The sequence below is a fragment of the Nematostella vectensis genome, chromosome 9, assembly GCF_932526225.1.
Source record: "Nematostella vectensis chromosome 9, jaNemVect1.1, whole genome shotgun sequence".
NCBI classification, from domain to species: domain Eukaryota; kingdom Metazoa; phylum Cnidaria; class Anthozoa; order Actiniaria; family Edwardsiidae; genus Nematostella; species Nematostella vectensis.
Window position 1 is genome coordinate 8,724,032 of NC_064042.1, and position 20,549 is coordinate 8,744,580.

The 20,549-nt window shown below is 40.3% G+C and overlaps 1 protein-coding gene and 1 long non-coding RNA gene across 3 annotated transcripts; one reads left to right on the forward strand and one right to left on the reverse strand.

Moving 5' to 3' along the window:
• Nucleotides 1-3,407: 3,407 nt before the first annotated feature.
• Nucleotides 3,408-19,773, reverse strand: LOC5515393 (ras GTPase-activating protein 3). 2 transcript variants are annotated; one of them, XM_048732793.1, is made up of 26 exons: nucleotides 19,667-19,773; nucleotides 19,487-19,604; nucleotides 17,777-17,885; nucleotides 16,902-17,077; nucleotides 15,279-15,365; nucleotides 14,745-14,817; nucleotides 14,460-14,494; nucleotides 13,684-13,735; nucleotides 13,553-13,602; nucleotides 13,130-13,289; nucleotides 12,432-12,530; nucleotides 12,073-12,122; nucleotides 11,773-11,887; nucleotides 10,699-10,773; nucleotides 10,153-10,276; nucleotides 9,975-10,081; nucleotides 9,343-9,420; nucleotides 9,121-9,201; nucleotides 8,651-8,724; nucleotides 7,939-8,128; nucleotides 7,416-7,486; nucleotides 6,677-6,766; nucleotides 6,072-6,119; nucleotides 5,675-5,781; nucleotides 4,872-5,067; nucleotides 3,408-4,160 (listed from the first exon to the last, which is right to left on the reverse strand). In XM_048732793.1, the coding sequence occupies exons 1-26, from the start codon at nucleotides 19,725-19,727 to the stop codon at nucleotides 4,100-4,102; spliced, it is 2,487 nt and encodes an 828-aa protein (XP_048588750.1). In that variant the 5' UTR covers nucleotides 19,728-19,773; the 3' UTR covers nucleotides 3,408-4,099. The 2 variants fall into 2 exon arrangements, with proteins under 2 accessions (XP_048588750.1, XP_001635509.2); XM_001635459.3 differs by lacking the exon at nucleotides 3,408-4,160 and adding an exon at nucleotides 4,181-4,268.
• Nucleotides 6,720-7,583, forward strand: LOC116619869. The gene is made up of 2 exons (XR_004296904.2): nucleotides 6,720-6,856; nucleotides 7,328-7,583. It is a non-coding gene; the product is annotated as an uncharacterized LOC116619869 (long non-coding RNA).
• Nucleotides 19,774-20,549: the final 776 nt, after the last annotated feature.

Sequence of the window (20,549 nt, forward strand, 5' to 3'; positions counted from 1 at the left end):
TAGACACTCCCATTATATATAACAGTTGGTTACCGATAAGCTTCTTATCAGAATAACAGGAACAAATTAAAATAAACTTCTAAACAGTGGTGTAGCATGAAAATTATTCCTTGTTCACAGAAAAAAATATTCTTAAAGGCCCATAAGCAACCAAGCCTACATCAGATCTTCTAGCGCTGCGCTAAAATAGACACAAATTGTCTACACAAATTGTTTCAAACTCAACAAACTGTCTCAAACCTCTTCTATCGTTGTTAAAATCGCGTTAAAATCGTCGAAATGCGGCTCAAACTTTTAAATAGTTATTACTTTATCGTTTCGCAACAATACCTGGCAAATAATTCTAAGCTTTATCTATATGCTGATATTTATGCGATGTCAGGGCCAAAGGCCGAAGTATGTAAAAAGGTTCATGAAACTTGTATTATCGTTCACTGACGTCCAAGAACAATACAAAATTCCATTTTATGAGTATATTTAACAGAAGATAAAAACAATCTTCGCATTTTTGCGTTCGTGTCGATGCCAGTATAGGGAATCTTGCACGCATTGTGTGATAACAATCACAACACTACAAAAGAATTTGGGTTTAGTTTTTCTAGAAGTCAAGGTTTTTCAGACTCTGAGCCACTTATTCACATATAGAGGGAATGAAAATAGAGGTTCGATTCAAAGGTGCAACCCTGAAAATGCAAAAAGAACAAACAATATGTAGAAAAGAACAAACAATATGTAGAAGTTTTGCCGTGAGTCGAATTTGCAAATCATAGCAGCGAAATAATATACTTCCTATGTGTTCGGTAATATTCTCCTCGACTTCTCACTTCATGGTTATTAACCTAGAGTTTTAATTACTGATGTTCATAAACGGGAAAGGTACATTCATTTGTGCCAAAAGTTACATCAATAACGTGTATTGTACGTTCATCAACATCGCACGAAACATCATTTAGCGTGAATCGGGTTTCAATAACAATAATTAAATATTCGTGAACATTCATTAGCATCAACGGAGAAACAATAACGCAATTGGACATTCAATTCGATTGGAACGAACATTTTAATGACAATATGCACTAATGAATTTTCTTTTTTTTATAACTGATTGTCAATAAACGCTACTGATTGTCCAAACGTGCAATTGAATTTTCGATTGCATGCAAAAGAATGTTCATTCCATCCCGAATGAATGCCCAATTGCGTTATTGAATGTCCGTTGTTGCTATTGATTGTTCGCGCATATTCAATCATTGTTATTGAAGTCGAGTCACGCTAAGGATGTTTCGTGCGATGTTGATAAACATAAAATGCACGTTAACGATACAACGTTTGGCACAAATAAATGTTCCTTTCCCGTTATTGAACAGCAAAAGGTGTACTTATCAGCGATAAAACAAAGAATAGTTTCGAGTTTGAAAAACCGCGTGGAATAAACTAAACATCTTTCCCGATTACTTTCCCGATTGTCAATTATCCTTATCCTGAAGCACGCATTGCTTGGTCGTTTCTTCGTTACTTTATGTTCTTGTCTTCCTAAATACTGTGGCTTTCTTCACCGGCGAAAACAAGATAAAACACGCACCTTGAGTGTCTGTAGTGAATAATTATGCGTATCATATTCCTCCAATCAAATCGCTCGCAAAACAAATGAATATTCCTTCACAGGCGTCCTAGGGACGGACCATTTGACTTTTGAGGGGGGGGGGATTTTTAAAACAAACTTTTTTTTATTACTATTTTGAAAGCAAACTGATTGAAAAAAACTCCCTGCATCATTAAACATGATTTTACATGCAAAAAAATATGAAGTATGCCTAAAAGAATTACCGCCTTTTGATCATGAGAAAAAAAATCCCCGACTTAAATTCACCCCCCCCCCCTCCCCCCTTGGGCTGCCTCTTGTTATTCCTTTCATGTCTGTTCATTTCAAAATCACTACGCAGGTAAAAAGCTAGATCAGTCCCTGTGTTGGACTCTGAAATAACGATGAACTTGACTGGATCATCAACCCGGGCAAGGAGGGCAACTTCGCAGGATTCATTTTCCAGATTTAAAACCTTTTGGAGGTCATAAGGGGTGGGGGGGGGGGGGGACACCAAAAAAAAATGTTACATTGAATGGGGAAGGCTTCGAAATTTTAAGGTGTCTTGCGTAAAAATCTTCCCTCCCTCGGTGTATTTATTGAACACTCCATAACAGAAGGACGGGCATTACGTTATTTTTGTTAATCTTGTTTTTTTTTTTTTTTCAAACACAATATAGGGTGACAAACATGACGGAAAAACATGACGTGACGCTTCAAATAAGCCCATTTCACATCGAATAAGGCGGAGAATTTCTCTGAGTACTTAGTAACTTATAGCAAACAAAATATCAAGTGCGACTTTTTTTAAATTGATGCGACTTTTTGTAAAGTGTTATTGAAATTTGAGCTTTTCGTCCCAGGGCAATGATGATCAAGGAAAATTTATCTTAAAAAGCCAAAATCTGGTTATGCGCACTTTGGCCTCACGTTATTTGTGTTTTGAAAATCAGTCCTTAATTCAAGAAACCTATAGCAATTGTAAGAAATTGTGTCTTCTCCCTCTATCTCGAATTGCGCGTTTTCCAGGTTTTTCCGTCATGACAGGGTGACAAGGAACAAAGGCCAAGTTACATCAATCCATGCGATACATGTACGATTTGCAAGCGTTCGTGTAACTTGGCCTTTCTAAGACATTTAGAGGAAATTCAATAGAAAATTACAGCCTTTTACCCAGTCTGAGCAATATACAGCGTATGTTGCCATGACGACTCTTATAGTCATGGCAACGCAATGGAAAAAGCAATGAATGTTGCCATGGTTACGATCGACCTGGTTTGACCAGCATTAAATAAATATAACTCAAAACGTGATATAAAACAACTTGCTTGGCAACAATATAATAAATCTATAAACCTTCATATACAAATATCGTAAATAAAAACATAACAAAACAAATAAACTAGAGATAAATAACATCATCTCCATTCGATGAGTGTTTCGCGAAGGTTTTTACAAGCGATGGCATTCCTTTTAGTCTTTCCAATAATGGTATCAAGTATTTATCATGACACAAAAGCATCAAATAAGCTAAAGTACATTTATGGCGTTATGGCAAACGTTTGCGCTTTGTGACTCCGACAGCTGGAGGTTGCGAAGGAGACTAGGCAAACGTTTACTATGTCAACGGATAAAGAAAGCCGTGTACTTCATGACTAAATGAAAAACGTACGCGATTTGTTCGGAAACCTCACATGACATCACATGATAACAAACAAGCAGCACCAAATATGGTGTATATACTAGGGGAGCCTGGATAACATTTCCAGCCTCAAATGCACAGGGAGCCCATGCCGTATTTTACTTAACAAACGTTTTTTTTTTCATGCAGTTATATATTATTTTCTATGCGATTCACCTTTTAAAATTGTTCATGCATAAAACTTATCTAGGCGTTATTCTATTAGTGATATTATCATTATTGTCTAGGATGAGATCATGGAATCATACATAGACGCATCGGGGAACACCATTCACAGACGGGAAAACAATCACGTGACACAACATGACCAATCAGTATTACTCAATAGCCATGGCGTTTAGCCAAGATTAAAATTCGTAAGACTTATCTACACTAGGAAAGGAGACGGAGAAGGGCGTAAAATGCTTAGCGCCCGTGTGTACATCACAGCGGAGGAGACGCAGGCGGAGAAGGAAGCAACGGTAAGGTTCATTTTTTTTTCTTTCTCCGCTTGCGTCTTTTTCACACTAAGTTTGACCGTATACACTACTTTCTCCGTCTCCGTTTCATTTTTTATTGACATCCTCGGGAACCCAGAGTGACGCGCGTATTTCCGCTAGAGGCCCTAGAGAAAAATATCTAGAAATGCAGGACGAATACGTTAGTCATCGAAACTGAGCGGGACAAGATTTCTCACATGCTATTGTAATGACGCCAGAACAAACATAGATTCCAAACGTCGTGTATGGTGTTCCCCGTAGTCGCGTGACTCAATTAAATTATATACTCAACTACCTATCTAGGATATCAATCACCTGATGACGTCATACGTGACGTCATAATTTAACATGCCGTAAGGGGTCGGGACTGTCGTGTGTAGGGCCCCAAGGGCATTTCCTGTGGGAAAAGGAATTGAAAATCACACGATGACCTCATACGTGACGTCATAATTTAACATGCCGTAAGGGGTCGGGACTGTCGTGTGTAGGGCCCCAAGGGCATTTCCTGTGGGAAAAGGAATTGAAAATCACACGATGACCTCATGCGTGACGTCATAATTTAACATGCCGTAAGGTGTCGGGACTGTGGCCCCTGGGGTACTTTCTGTGGGAATATAAATTGAAAATCAGTGGAAATTAAATTCCACCAAATCCTTTTTACCAGCCGAGTTATTACCGCACGCACGCACGCACACACACACTCAATAATGAGTGTCTTTGTGTATGGCAGCCTAGAAATTAACTATATAATAGCACCGAGCCTCTTCCGGATTATTGCCGATTTACTTTGGATTGGTAGCCACTAGCCCCCGGATATCAACGATTAACTCCCGAGGAGAAGTAACAGTAACGAATGGTAACAAGTCACTCCCGGGCATCACCGAGTAACTCCCGAGATATCGACATTTCCCCGACTAGAACAATTTCTTTCCGAATGGAATAGGCCCTCGCAGCCGTTCTGGACTCGTCACGCTAGGCGGATCTTGAGCCTAGTGAGCCTAGCGTGACATGTCCAGAACGGCGGCGAGGGAGACTAAATAGTGCCACCGGGTAAACCTAATGTACTGATTTATTCCCGAATGGTAAACGAGTCATCCCCGAGTCTTACTTGCTGCCGTGTCTTGTCAGGCGGTGCGACAGCTTTCGGTACTGCTTGTGCTCTTGCTCTAGGCTGATCACGTGGGAGCGAATAGTGTTTATGGTACGCAGCCTCTCTCGACGACTTTCAACACAGCAGTCCTGGTCTTCATCAGGCGCGTCGGAGTTGTCTCCGGCTAAAGATTCGCACATCAGCTCGGACTCAACTGGAGGAGAAACGATTAAAACAGTCAAGCATGTACTGAAAGGGTTCTGCGCGAACTCAGAACCCTACCGCTTGTTTCCCTCGGTCGCGTAGAAATCAAGGCGTAAGATACAACGCCCCTCGCGAGAGTATTAACGAAATTACTATTGACGACTGGAAAGAGTAGAAATAACAATAAGCACCGTCAACAATGAGCACCACAATAATAATTACAACTACTACTACTAGAAAATAAACAACTAAGCAGCACAATAATAATTACAACTACTACTACTAGAAAATAAACAACTAAGGAGCACAATAATAATTACAACTACTACTAGAAAATAAACAACTAAGCAGCACAATAATAATTACAACTACTACTACTAGAAAATAAACAACTAAGCAGCACAAATAAGCGACAGCAGCACAACATTTTTTTGAATAACAAAAACCACAAAAACAACCACAATAACAATCAAGATTAAGTCACAACTGCAGCATAATCAGCGAGTTACGATTATCTTGCAACTCGTCAATTTTGTCAACATCCAAATAAGCAACGGCGGTGGCAACAACTTCTAGAACGACGACGACAACAACATCAGCAACAACACCATAATTACCTTGCAGCTCGTCGAGTTTGTCCAGATTGACCAGGAAGAGCGAGTGGATCCTCTCAATCTCGCGATCACAATCGATTTCCACGTTCACGCACTTAGGCTGGGGAATCCTGGGAACGGAAGATACCCCAGGTTCAGATAAATAAAGTATATATCATTTTTAAAGCTGTTATACACTATCGACCATGCTTTCAACGCTTTCTGTTCACTCTGGGTTAGATAACCGGTTTGAACTGTTCCGCTCGGTGTTAGATAACAGGCTAGACCTGTTTCGCCCAGTGTTATAACCGGTTTGAACTGTTCCGCTCAGTGTTAGATAACAGGCTAGACCTGTTTGGCCCAGTGTACCCGGATGGACATGTTTCACCCAGAGTTTATAACTAAAAAACAAACGACTTACTCTGTGACAAACTGACATCCTTCGGCCTTTTCACTTCGCTCTTTACAACTGAAAAAGTTCAAAAGTTAACGGTAGATCACCAACCATTTTTTACACTCACCAGGATTAATAGCCAAGCCCTTTATCATCATCACTTCTCACTCCATTCACTCATGCAACATCACCAAAAATATTAAACACCTTCTCGCCATCAACAAAAGCACCGTCATCATAGCTATCATCAAATACTCAAAGATCCACCAACATACTAGATAACAAAACCCCTTAACTTTTAGCAATACCAACACTACTATTAACGACGTCACATCATCATTAAATCATCGGAAATACCAACACTAATACAATTGTCGCTATTATAAGCAGCTTCAACACCACCAGAACCACTACTGCCACGGCATTTGGCCATTCCAGCTATAAGCTTCCTCACCATGTCATGTCGTGCGCGTTTCGTTCAGTGCAAGCTTTAAAAGGCGCGCGCCGCATTCTGGTAGTTAAGGTAGGTTTCTATTGTAATGCGCGCGCAAGTTTGTAGCTGGAATGGCCTGTTATGTCATGACCATGATGTCCATTTTCGCCATCTTGTAACCCTCTGTAGAACTCCTCACCATAGCCATTTGCCGGTGACGTAAGCCTCGGGGTGATAGGTCTGGGCACAATCAGCATTTCCCTGACACGCCTTTCGCAAGGCCATGATCCTGGGAACGGACAACAGAGCTTAGTACTGGAGCTCAATACAAGATACAGTGGTCAATTCGAGACCCTCAAGGAGGATAACAGACAGTTTGGTTAGTGGGGTGATCGAGTTATCCTAGTAGAAAGGCTCAAAAATAGTTTAAGAGAACGCAAAATTATAGTCCTATTTAGCGGAGAGTTATCCGAGTGGAAATTGCTCACACGTAGTGTCTAAAAGAAGTCAGAATTTGTCCTAGTTAAGCGGGGAGTTCTATGTCATCAGAGTAGAAATGGCTTATAAATAGTGTTCTAACTCAAAATTAGTTTGCGTTAGCGGGGGCTCGGGTTATCCAAGTGGATATTGATAAAAATAGTGTCGAAGAAATTTTAAATTAGTTCGTATCAGCGGGTTTTCGAGTTGTCGAAATTCCACATAACGCCGTGATCCTAGAACAGACACCAGAGAAAAGCTACGCAATGTGCCTGTGACGCAATAAAGTGAAACCCCGTTAATCCGATCCCTTAAGGAGGGAGTTAGAGATGTCCGAGTAGGAATTTTATTTATTTATCTATGTATTCTTAAGGCTTTGTTTAAGGAGATTACCCTACAATGGATGGCATAGAAAAAGGAATATCAGAGATATGAGGTTCAGCCATGACGTCACTACGTACCACTCCCTCTCCTCAACGCTGTTCGTGGCCTGTATGTACATCGGTCTGTCGGGCTGCAACACCTGAAACATCTGAAAACACCCCACGCATCGTCACGCAACACCTCAAAAACATCTAAAAACAGTTCCTCCACTACTCTTTGAATGAATATTAAATGAGTCCTCACATTCTTTCCACCCCCTAATATTCATGGGATGCCCCCCTCCCCTCCTAACGACATTTTTTACTTCTTACCAGCATACGTTTGAATGAGTTTTCGCCTACTCTCTCCACCCCCCTAATATTCATGGGATGCCCCCCTCTCCTCCTCACGACATTCTTGACTTCTTACCAGCTTCTGTTTGAATGAGTTCTCGTCTACTCTCTCCACCCCCTAATAATATTTGGGTGTTCCCCACCCCTCCCCATGACGTTCTTGACCTCTTACCAGCTTCTGTTTAAATGAGTCTTCGCCTACTCTCTCCACCCCCTAATAATATTTGGGTGTTCCCCACCCCTCCCCATGACGTTCTTGACCTCTTACCAGCTTCTGTTTAAATGAGTCCTCGCCTACTCTCTCCACCCCCTTGATATCCTTCAGCTGGATGCTACACATCTGGGCCTTCCCTTTGTCTTTGTAGTAAGCCAGTCCTTTGTTTGTAAGGACGAAGAAACGCTTTTTGTAATTCTTGAATCCAAATTTGCTACGCCCTTGAGCTCGCTTTATCAAAGACCTAGGATCAGAAAATATGGAATCAATAAAATGGACCAAGAAGTGATATAAACCTGAAATCATTGAGCCATCCTCTGGGAGTAGAAATTTACCTTGCATAATATTTCTATAGAAGCAGTCATAATAATTATCTTGTATATTGAGAAGGGGCAAGTTAGCTCAAGGGTTTTGCTTCTCAAACAAGAGGGAATTTTTCAGCGTATAAAAACCTGGCTACATTGGCAAATGCCTCAGGGACTGTGAGTGTCTCGTATTCCCAGATAAGGACATAAAGCTGGAGGTTTCCTCTCTCACTGCAGTTCATAACGTGTATTGGGGACAAAAATTCAAAGGCTAAGGACACTGGCCCGTGGTACTATCTTAAGTGTCAATGCTCACACGCCCAACTAATGATTGTAAACCCCATGAAGCAGTCTGTGTCTATATTCTCTGACAAGTATGAAGTTGGTCCCATGTGAAGCGATCGGGGCCGACTTTGCTATAAGCGCTATGAGCAACGGTAAGCAGTCCCTAAGTGACTTACCCCTCTTTTAGCACAGTCGGAAAGTCAACCGGAAGACCGTCGGCACATACAGTTGACGAGATTGCATCTAAAAACTAAACCAGAGATGGAATTAGAACGAAAAGCTCACAAACATTTTTCAGAAAGAGGTCTGCGCTTGAGCTCTCTTTTTGTAGCTGGTTTAATGGGATGCTTGTGTAACTGGTTTGATGGGATGCCTGTGTTTATAGTTTAATGGGATGCTTGTGTTTCTAGTTTGATGGGGTGCCTGTGTAACTGGTTTGATGGGATGCCTGTGTTTCTAGTTTAATGGGATGCCTGTGTTTCTAGTTTAATGGGATGCTTGTGTTTCTAGTTTGATGGGATGCCTGTGTTTATAGTTTAATGGGATGCCTGTGTTTCTAGTTTAATGGGATGCTTGTGTTTCTAGTTTGATGGGGTGCCTGTGTAACTGGTTTGATAGGATGCCTGTGTTTTATTATTACTCTTACCCGTTTGACTGCAGTTATGTGGTCCTGGTCTAGGATCATTGCTTTCAGACTCTCCATGTACGGTTCTTTGACCTGGCCACACTGCAAGACGAGAATGAAAGTCATGAAATGGAATGGGAAGTTCAAATCTGTAGATACGACTTGTGTGTCAATGTATTTTTTTAATGTCCAAAATTCTTAATCAGGACGAAACAGATTTCCAAACGGTCCCACGATACTTACGATAACAGAGCTGACCAAGTTCCCGAGACTCTGGATGGCTTTAGAAGCTAACGTCAGCGTTCGTGCTACCAGGGGGTCCTGCAACACGAGATAGATAGATAAAATGATGTGCCTATTTCAAACAAAGCTGTACTCAAAGGGTCCTTGTGTGCGCAGTGATTCAACGTAAAAACGGCTTAGTCCTGGTCTATGAAACAACGTGAATGTTCATAGGTGTGAAAACAAGAATTCTATAAGTGGATTTGTATCTATTTAGGCTTATTCGCTAATTATTTTGATACCCACAAAGCACCGCAGGCTACAACACATGGATTCTCCCTGTCTTTCCTTATTTGAAATAGGTGTATACTACTGAACTGCAGAAACAAATACCCAATACTGCAGAAACAAATAGCAATGTATGTAGCAGAAATGTTCAGCTGGAGCGAATGAGAAATTTAGTCATATCGCTCATTGATCAAAGTTTGAGATGACGCATACCCAAGTCCGGAAGAAAGAGAGCACTGTACACAAGAGCATGGCTTCTTATTTGGATGCCAATGGGAGCGCTTCAAAACCTTTACACTTTGCTCATGGGTAAAGTATCTCAATTTTTCCCAAGTAATGAAGAATTAATCTGGTCCACAACTTACCGGGTGCTCGTTTCGCATCTGGAACAACTTTGGGTTTAAGATGGCAGGGGCGAAAAATCGTAGAAACACAAACCCGCTGACCGCTGTATAGCGCACATCAGGCTCATCTGAGAGCGCAAAAGAGAACATGTATCACATTCCGTGACACTTGCCAGGGGTATGATTGAGCCTATTGTACCTGAGAACCTCTGTACAGCGGATTCCCTGATGGTGACGAAGACCTTGGACATGGCTGTGGGGCAGGCCATAGCAGAACATGTGATCGCCGCACAAAGCTTGTTGACGTAACCCTGCAGATTCGCCTATAAATACAAGCACACATATGAATACACATGTGCTCAGATTCGCCTAAAAATAGAACCATACATTTGATTTCACACATGCTCAGATTCGCCTTTAATAAAATACAACCACACACTTGACCAACTACGAACTCAGATTCTAGTTTTATGAAGCGGTATAGACACGGAGAATCCAGATGCTACAAGCTATCTTTTTTAACTTTTCCTGAAACCTTGTGCCTTCTCTAACAAACAAGACCTTCTTTTGATCTGGCATGGTAAGATAAGAAACAGAGAAGGACCGCTTTATGTCTTCTTTTAGAGCCTTAAAGAAGGCCAAACCTGCTGCCGTTCCTGTATCGTATCACACAAACCTTTTGAATCTAGTAATCGCAGCGTGTGTGATTCGCCTCTGTCTACACATTTCTTTTTCGCATTCTTACCAAGTTCTGCGGCAAGGAGTCACCGTCTCTAAGCCGGGAAGGGTCGATTTCACAACATTTGCGTTCTTCGTAAATCTGACATGAATAAACAACGATCAACAATATAAACAAACAAAAAAGCTGAATCCCTACAATGCAAGCGCAGCTTTGCTGGACACAAGGTAAATTGACAATAAAGAGTAGCATACCACAACAGAGAATGAAGTGCTTAGCCAGGGCTTTCCCAGAGCGAAGACAATTTGACTTTTGTTGTTTCCTTCGACCATAATTTTATTTGAGTCAGGTCTATCAAGCATACAAATATTTTGCGTATGAGTCTAGTTAGACTATAAGAAGCTGAATAGTGTGTATTTTTCAATAACTCGATAGACTTGAATTTGAATTGATTTTTGTTCTCCTTTGGAGTTTGAGCTAGCAAGGTGGCAAGGTTTGCATGAGGATTGATGCTACAGTACGACGCGCGCTACAATGATCACCTTGACAGTTCTTGGAAGTAAGCTAAAAAGGATGCGAAAAATCCATGGCAGCATGGATTGCTTCAGTGATCACACAAAAAAAAAACACAAAGGAATCCGTCTAGTTATAAAGTTCGTGTGATCAAATCGACGATTCTCGCATGGTAATTGACTATCGTGGAACTTTATCTTAAGGTGGCCACGGTAGAATGTGTCGCACTATAAAGCACCCCAAGTTCGTATGAATCAAGTTCGTGTGAATCAAATCGACGATTCTCGCATGGTAATTGACTATCGTGGAAGTTTGTCTCAAAGTTGCCACGCTAGAATGTGTCGCACTATAAAGCATCCCAAGTTCGTGTGAATCAAGTTCGTGTGAATCAGATAATCGACGATTCTCGCACGGTAATTGACTATCGTGGAACTTTGTCTCAAAGTTGCCACGCTAGAATGTGTCGCACTATAAAGCATCCCAAGTTCGTGTGAATCAAGTTCGTGTGAATCAGATAATCGACTATTCTCGCATGATAATCGACTATCGTGGAACTTTGTCTTAAGATGGCCACGGTAGAATGTGTCGCTCTATAAAGAGTCTCCCTAAAGAATAGACGCTGCTTACCTCGTCCACGAGTGTCTTGATGGTCTCATGTAGGTATTGCATGCCAGCATGCTTCATAAACTCATCAATCGCCTTTGTACCTAGCGAGTTTCCTCTGAACAATGTGTTGCAGTCCCTAGTATGACAAACAGCATTTAAGAGAATACATATTAATGATGAGAAATTAATGTTGGATAAAAAAAATTGAAGAGGAGAAAAATGAACAAGATTAAAAAAAGGTTAACGTCTCAAACTTTCTAAAAAAAATTCTGAAGCTTCCTTTTTTTCAATACTTTCTGAATATTTAAGGTAATAACTCACGCTGTAGTGTTGACTTCATGATCCACTACAGCCTTGATAAAGTCGACAACCTGAAAAATATCAACGTCTTTCATTTGTATTTCTCCTTAAATAGCATAGATATTAAGAAACTGCTTGTCATTGTAAATGGCGAGTTGACATCAAAATGCTTGCTATTAAAAAAACAATTAAAAAATACTCCAGCATTGAGTAACTATAAAGTCTGCATCCTTTTTCTGCGCTTCTTTATTTCTAGCTTTTGCTTGCAGGTGTAATAATATTTTGCATATTGATTTTGGATCAACCTTCAGGCAGATCGACTGGGTATCACAAGTCTACTGATTTCACGTGTTCTATAATAAGCAACTAATAAATGTTACCTTGTTATGATGAGTGAAAACCCTAACAAGTGCTCTGGCAGCCGTCAGTTTGTCCTTTACTATCTCTGACAGTATGTACGCTGGTGTTGTGGTCACATCCTGGAACCAAATATTGATAAGTTTATTCCTTAAGCCCGAATTGGCTCTATTAAGTTCATTGCTACTGAATCGATTGTTTTAGCCAAATCACACTTTAGTAGGTCAGTTTATATAGCTAAAAACGTCTTCTGGTCTGGTCATTTGACATTTTTGGGCTTCAAAACCAAAGCTTGGTCCTCTAGTATGTTTCCCCTCAGAGATCCACACTACAGTTCAATCAAGGTAACACACATTCCTTAGGTCCTTCAGTCTCCAGTATGGCTTCTCTCAGAGGTCCATACATACAATACAATCATTTTAAACATGTATACCTTAGAGTATGTCGTTAAATCGCTAGTATGGCTTCTATCAGAGGTCCATAGTACGATCAAGGTAACACACGTACCTTGTGTCCTTCATTCTACAGTATAGGTTCCCTCACAGGTTCATACATACAAGAATGGTAACACAAATATATTATGTCCTCCATTCTAAAGTATGGCTTCCTTCAAAGGTTCATACATACAAGCAAGGTAACACACATACCTTGTGTCCTCTATTCTATAGTATGGCTTCCCTCACAGGTTCATACATACAAGCAAGGTAACATCACATATTACCTTATGTCCTTCAATCTCCAGAATGGCTTCTCGCAGAGGTTCGTAATATGACGATGGGAACACATAGTCCTCTGTATAGCAGACTTTGAGCCTCAAGGACCCTATACTGCCTTGCCGTTGGGCGGGGGAGTCTCTCTCTTCTCTTGGACCTAGCCAGTACCTACACAACACAAACTCACACAGGTTAGAAAGTCTATGTCAGCCCTCAATGAATCATCCTAGCAAAATTCAAAATGCAAGAAAGAAAAATTTCCATCAGCTCATTTTAGGAGGCAAATGAACATTTTACAAAGATGTACAAAAAATTTGGTTTTAGAAGGTTTGTTTCGAGATTTAATCACATACTTTCTTTTTTCAATTGGAATGGAAAAAATAACAATGTTGTGACAGCCTGTTTGGAAACCACAGAAATACTTTACTTACCATCCCTCATGGACAATGCTCAAATCACATTTATTGAGAGGAATACGGACCTGAAACAAAATCACCCAGTTACAATTATACTAAAACACAAGGTATAGTTGGAAAAAACAGGTGAAAATATTTCATTGTACCTCCCCAAGAAAAATGTCTTCTCCTAGCATACTTGGACTCCAAACTGTACATCTGTTTGACAAATAGATCCAGCATTAAAACAACACAAATGAGTAAACTTAGCAATACTAGGGTATGAAAAGATCATATCAGCTCTTAGTTACTAATTACTTGTCATTTGTCAGCGATTGCTAGCTCTTGCAATCAACAATAGGGACCGCACAGAAACACAACTGAAATACCCTGCTAGCAGAGGTTCATTCCTGTTTGTTTCTATCAGTTCACTTATCAGTATCGCGAATCTGTTCTTTCGCGTTTTTGTTGCACACACAAACAAACGAGATCGCAAAAGAACAGACTGGCGACATGGATAAGGTAACCGATAGAAACAAACAGGAAGATAGCTCTGCTAGCAGGGTATACTTGAAATGGTAAGGTTACCAAAAAGCTGAATCCTAATGAATATAACAAATTCCCCCTCCTTTTAAGTAGTCTGTTTGGTAATTAAAATTATATGGTCCCTGGTGCACTGGTGACTCAGAGTTTCATGCTATGCAATCGTCAGGCTCTGGTGTTCTCTAACAGTTCAACTCCCTTTATAGTTCGTTGCATGAAATTTGTTCTCATGCTGGCATTTCGTAACTAGCTCTGTTCGTTTGTTTAGGAGTGTGGAGTCACGTGCGGTCAGTATCTTAAGCTTCACGGCTAGGAAAAGATTGCAACATGACGGGCTGCCGTTGTATGCTTTAGCGTGCTGAAACAAACGAACAGCCCTAAACTAAGAGACATGAATTACCTTAAAACTCTACTTTCCAGATCTTCTGATGGGATCTAAAATGTACATAAATGAGTGATTAAACTGTAAAAAGCACTTAGGTGTCATATACTGTACCACATAGTTGCCAACCTTGAAAGCTTAAAAAACTGGGAGATTATGCTTCAAATACAAGAACTGTAAGAAAATCTCAATGAATTTTCCCGGGAGAATGTTTCAATTTTTTTGCCGGGAGATGAAGGCTAAAAAAAACGGGAGTCTCCTGCAAAAACTATGACAGTTGTCAGGAATGGTACCAATAATTACCTCAAAGAGAAATGTTTCGTCAAACTGTGGATTAACTGTCTTCTTTTTAACTCGTGTTTTCTTTGGTTCTGACCTTGAAATACAACTCATGTATTAGTATCTGAAAGGATAATCAACTCAATTCACTCAGCACAGACAAAACCATGAGGGCATACATGTCAGGTGGTTTATAAATTTGAACTTATAAAACCATCAATATTTGTTTAAATCTGGGGCATACTTAAAATAGCAGTTGTTTAAGATCAATTTTAAAAATCAGTTTGTAAGAGAACTGCACAAAGTTGTGTGGTGTCACCACATACTTAATTTGGGGCCCTGCCCTGTTGTGTAACCCTCACCAATGCTGGAAGTTAAAAAAATAAGAATGATAACAATCTAGGCCTATATTTTTTTGTGATTTGTGAAAGACCAACATTTCTGATTCATTCATCACCAGCAACAAAATATAAATAATCACAATAACAACATTTGCAATAACTGCATTTACATTAAACAACATTGCTATGGAATTTCTTATCAAGGCATGTAACAAACCTGGAAACTGGAGTAATCATTATAACACTGACGTAGGAATCAGATACCCCGCCACTACAGGCAAACAGCTCACTGCACTCAATGATTCTGAATAAAAACATAACCACCCACCACACCAGTTAATACAGTTTATCACCATAAAACAAAATCAAAAGGGCTGCCATACACTTGCAACTGCGCTTTTGTTTGTGGACACCCATCCCATGTCAAGTTCGGGGACACCCATCCCATGCCAAGTTTGTGGACACCCATCCCATGTCAAGTTTGTGGACACCCATCCCATGTCAAGTTCATGGACACCCATCCCATGCAAAGTTTGTGGACACCCATCCCATGCCAAGTTTGTGGACACCCATCCCATGTCAAGTTCATGGACACCCATCCCATGCCAAGTTCGTGGACACCCATCCCATGCCAAGTTTGTGGACACCCATCTCATGTCAAGTTTGTGGACACCCACCCCATGCCAAGTTTGTGGACACCCATCCCATGTCAAGTTTGTAGACACCCACCCCATGTCAAGTTTGTGGACAACCACCCTATGCCAAGTTTGTGGACACTCATCCCATGTCAAGTTTCTGAACACAATGTCAAGTTTGTGGACACCCATCCCATGCCAAGTTTTAACACACCCACCCCATGTCAAGTTTGTGGACAACTAACCCATGCCAAGTTTGTGGACACCAATCCCATGTCAAGTTTCTGGACACCCATCCCATTTCGAGATCCTAGACACCTATTCCATGCCAAGTTTGTAGGCACCCACCCCATTTCAAGTCTATGGAAACCCACCCAAAGTCACATTTCTGGACACCCACCCAATGTCAAGTTTCTGGACACCCATCCAATGTCAAGATCCTAGACACCCATCCCATGTCAAGTTCCTGGACACCCATCCAATGTCAAGATCCTAGACACCAATCCCATGTCAAGTTACTAGACACCCATTCCATGTCAAGATCCTAGACACCCATCCCATGTCAAGTTCCTGAACACCCATCCCATGCCAAATTTGGGGACACCCACCACATGTCAAGTTTGTGGACACCCATCCCATGCCAAGTTTGTGGACACCCATTCAATGTCAAGTTTGTGGACACCCAACCCATGTAAAGTTTTAGGGCACCCATCCCATGTCAAGTTTGTGGACACCATCCCATGCCAAGTTTGTGGACACACATCCCATGCCTAGTTTTAGGACACCCATCCCATGACAAGTTTGTGGACACCCATCCCATGCCAAGATTGTGGACACCCATCCCATGCCAAAATTGTGGACACCCATCCCATGTAAAGTTTTAGGGCACCCATCCCATGCCAAGTTTGTGGACACCCATCCCATGCCTAGTTTTAGGACACCCATCTCATGTCAAGTTCATGGACACCCATCCCATGTCAAGTTCGTGGACACCCATCCCATGCCAAGTTTGTGGACACCCATCCCATGTCAAGTTTGTGGACACCCATCCCATGTCAAGTTCATGGACACCCATCCCATGCCAAGTTTTAGGACACCCATCCCATGCCAAGATTGTGGACACCCATCCCATGCCAAAATTGTGGACACCCATCCCATGTCAAGTTCCTAGACACCCATCCCATGTCAAGTTCCTAGACACCCACCTGATGCTGAGCTTTGGAGTACTGGACAGCTCCTCATCTTGAATGTCAAGTGTGTTGTCGTAGTGACGGATTTCTAGATGAATGCGTCCCTGGACTTCAGTGTCCGCATGGACATGTCGTAATGGGAACCATGTATCTGAATGATATTTGTAAAGATCTTCTTTTCTTATTGCAACCTGACAAGAAAAATGATTACTTTCAGAACAACTAAAATTTCCAAACTTTTTTTATCTTACTGTTTTTCTTTGAAAACCCTCTGAGAGGTGGTTACCTCAGTTACAAGAAATTATGGTGGTAGGGAAATTGATTAAAAGCTCATATCTTCCTTTGAAAATTTTGGTATGTAGTAGGCTTGCAGCCAGAATTTTGGTTGTGTGGTTTATTTACCCATTTAGTGGACCTTTTTTATCTTATACTCATCTTAAATTTTTATTCTATATTTAAACTCATCTAAGATTGCAATATGGTACTCGTTTTTTTTTTCCATTTATTAGCAGTAGTTCTAGTCAAGAGAGTGGTTCTTCTGAATCCCCAGCCCCTCTGGCTATTGGTCTGTGAGCAGGCCCGTAGCCAGGGGGGGTCCGAAGGGTTCGGAAGAACCACCCCATTCGACTGGAAGGTCCGCTCTGATGAAGGAAAATTGAGTACCACTGCAAGCTGGGACGAGCTTCCTAAGAGAAAATGGTCCGCTAAACGGGTAAACGAACCCCCCCACTCAAAACCCTGGCTACGGGCGTGGTGAGGTAACAGGGGCACAGGGGCACAGGGTCCCCTAGAACTGGCCACCACCCACTTTCCAAGCTATAACGTCCTCTTATACCAAAAATTCAGATTTTGGACACCACCATAAGAGCACTGTAAGTTGTCATACAAACCTTTCCCAGAACTGTGTCCCTGCCTATCAAATCTGTGTCATATAAATAAAAACACAAAGAGCGGAAGTCCCTTGGCACCTCGAAGTGAACATCCTCACCAAAGAATGGACTGAAAAAACAGCAAGTGGTTAAAATAAATGTGAGATAGTCAGATCCGTTATGTGCAGATTATTCAATGTAGATGGCAAGGGGAAAAAAACATATTTATTCAAGCTTTTTATTGTTTTCCATAATTTCCTCAAATGCATGCTTAAATACCGCATACAAGTTTACAGTGTGAGCAAGATAAGTTACTTAGATAAGAGAATTTAATCATTGCATGGATATAAACATCATAAACCAATAGCAAAGACTGGCCACTATTTGAGCACTTGATCTGCTCACAAAAAGAGAGCTTCAGGGACTATCCTTACATACTTACCAAAATGTCTAAAAAACACTCCAAAACAAATAAATATATATTACTGGACACTAAATGTTCCTCTAGAAGGAGCCAATTCTCGATTCATTTTTTGGCTCTGTGTCAATTATTATTAACCGCTAAATGTTTCCTTTAAAATATTGGAAGATTATAGGTGCTGTAGTAAGGGTAGAAAATAACTGTCTAGTAAAATACTTGAGTGATATCATTTGTTAGAGCTCCTCTTTCCAGGATTTTTAAGAAAGAAAAGTACTTATACTAGAATCACTCATTCACCACTCATTACCGTCATCATTCGACAGGTGATATAAAATATATTGCACGAGGGCAAATAATCCTAAAGTTTTGTTATCTAAGCGGCTTAAATCAAACTCGATTCTTTTCTACAAAACTCACTTCCTCGTTATTTGTATTATCATTTGTTAGAGCTACTCTTTCCGGGATTTTTTTGAAAAAGAAAAGTACTTATACTAGAATCACTCATTCACCACTCATTACCGTCATCATTCGACAGGTGATATAAAATATATTGTACGAGGGCAAATAATCCTAAAGTTTTGTTATCTAAGCGGCTTAAATCAAACTCGGTTCTTTTCTACAAAACTCACTTCCTCGTTATTTGTATTAGAGGTGAGAACTCCAACAACAAAACTTTCCAAAGGATTTGTTTACAAAAACTCTCACGCGGCATTGTATGTTTTCCATTTGAGAGCACAGAGGTTTCAACGTAAACAATGGTGCAAATTGGGTACGATTTTTAGATAAAAAACACTAATCAAGAGAGTTTTATAGTATGTTTTACGGCCTTGTAGTAAATCTAGCTAGAATAATTAGTATAGTATTATGATGAGAATGTCAATAATACAAAAGTTTATACAAAAATACAAGAGTTAATCTTCTCCGGTCTAGAGCGCGAATAAATTTAGAGAAAGTTATTACTTGTATGAACACACGAAAGCAGCTTAGTGTTTAGCTATCTTGTATTGATGAACAAATACAGAATGAATACGATTTAAAAAAAATATCAGTACTTTAAGGGACGGCATAGGTCTCAGATCTATCGAATCTAAACCATGTATTCATAAATCAGAATTATCCTCTCACTAAGAAGCAAGCACTATTTGAATGGCGCTCGCTTACAAAGCAAAACAAACTCTCCACGCACATTCAACCACAATCATATACGCTGTACGATATTCAGGCTAGATTACAAACCAAACTAATCTACTCTAGCGTAAACACAGACATGAAACTTAACATGGTATTCAAAAACTTCACGGTTTTTATACCTCAACGATTTCTCTACGGTGCTCGTGCGAAAAACTTCTTCTTGGTCGAGAGTAACAACACAGTACGAGTTCCGTAGCGAGCGGGGTTCTTTGCGGGATAACAGATTTTTGGCTTCACCTGAAATCAAAGGAAGTTAATAGGTGTATTGAGAAGGAAATAACGTCGCAATCGGAACTTACCAATACGAATTTTTAAAGTCTCTTCAACTCGTACATCTTGCAAGTTTACCCCAGCCGCCATGACGAGCCATCCTTGTCACGTGATGTGATTTGTGCGCGCTAATTGGCTAAAATCCTTTTATAACCTTGAAAAGCAAGCCTGGAAAGTTGTCATATACATACATATATTCCAGTTATGTTTTTACCAAAGTCATTTCTTATATTCAAAATGTAAAATTAGTGTCATTCTTATAAAATATTTCGTATTGTCTACTTAGCATTGAATTGATCAATTCGTTGCTTCTAGAGGATAGTGATGGGGACGGGTTGTAGTGTACGAATGCATGTTTTTCCTGGCTCGAACTTTTTTAACAGGGTCTGGATGATGTGGGGGTCTGTCGGTAGTCAGTTAAAATTTCCATTATTTGTCGTTAGTCGGTAAGAATGATCAGTCTTTGTCGGTAGTCGGTGAATCTAAGCTAGTATTCGCTTTTGTACCAGATTTCGTGTATAAACAAGATTAAACATTATTTATGGTTGATTAGTAATTAATAACTTATTGATAATAAATTAATTATGGATTAATAATTGACTGAAATGTTGATGCAACAGGAAATACATAGTTCAAATTCTGAAATGGCCGTATTTAAGTAGATTGACGATGGAAGTAAAGAGTAAAGATACCGGAAATAACAAAGTGTCGGTGGTCGGCAAATATTTTTTTCTCTCGCTAGTCACTATTTTTTTTTAAATATTTTGTCGGTAGTCAGTTACTTTTTAAGCCGTTTGTCGCTAGTCGGTTAACCCCATCCAGACCCTGTTTTTCACGGCCAGTTGAAATATCTTGAATTTCACTAATCCTTTCATCCAAGACATGTTATTATCATTATTTTCTTTTAGAAAT

What these genes read in the sequence shown, in the direction of transcription:
- LOC5515393 (XM_048732793.1), bottom strand. Translation starts at nt 19,727, where the DNA reads ATGGCGGCTGGGGTAAACTTGCAAGATGTACGAGTTGAAGAGACTTTA. An exon ending in TTTTCACTCATCATAACAAG is followed by an intron (nt 12,123 to 12,431) that starts GTAACATTTATT and finishes GATATTTTTCAG; the next exon opens with GTTGTCGACTTTATCAAGGC. An exon ending in CCGACTGTGCTAAAAGAGGG is followed by an intron (nt 8,129 to 8,650) that starts GTAAGTCACTTA and finishes TTCTGATCCTAG; the next exon opens with GTCTTTGATAAAGCGAGCTC.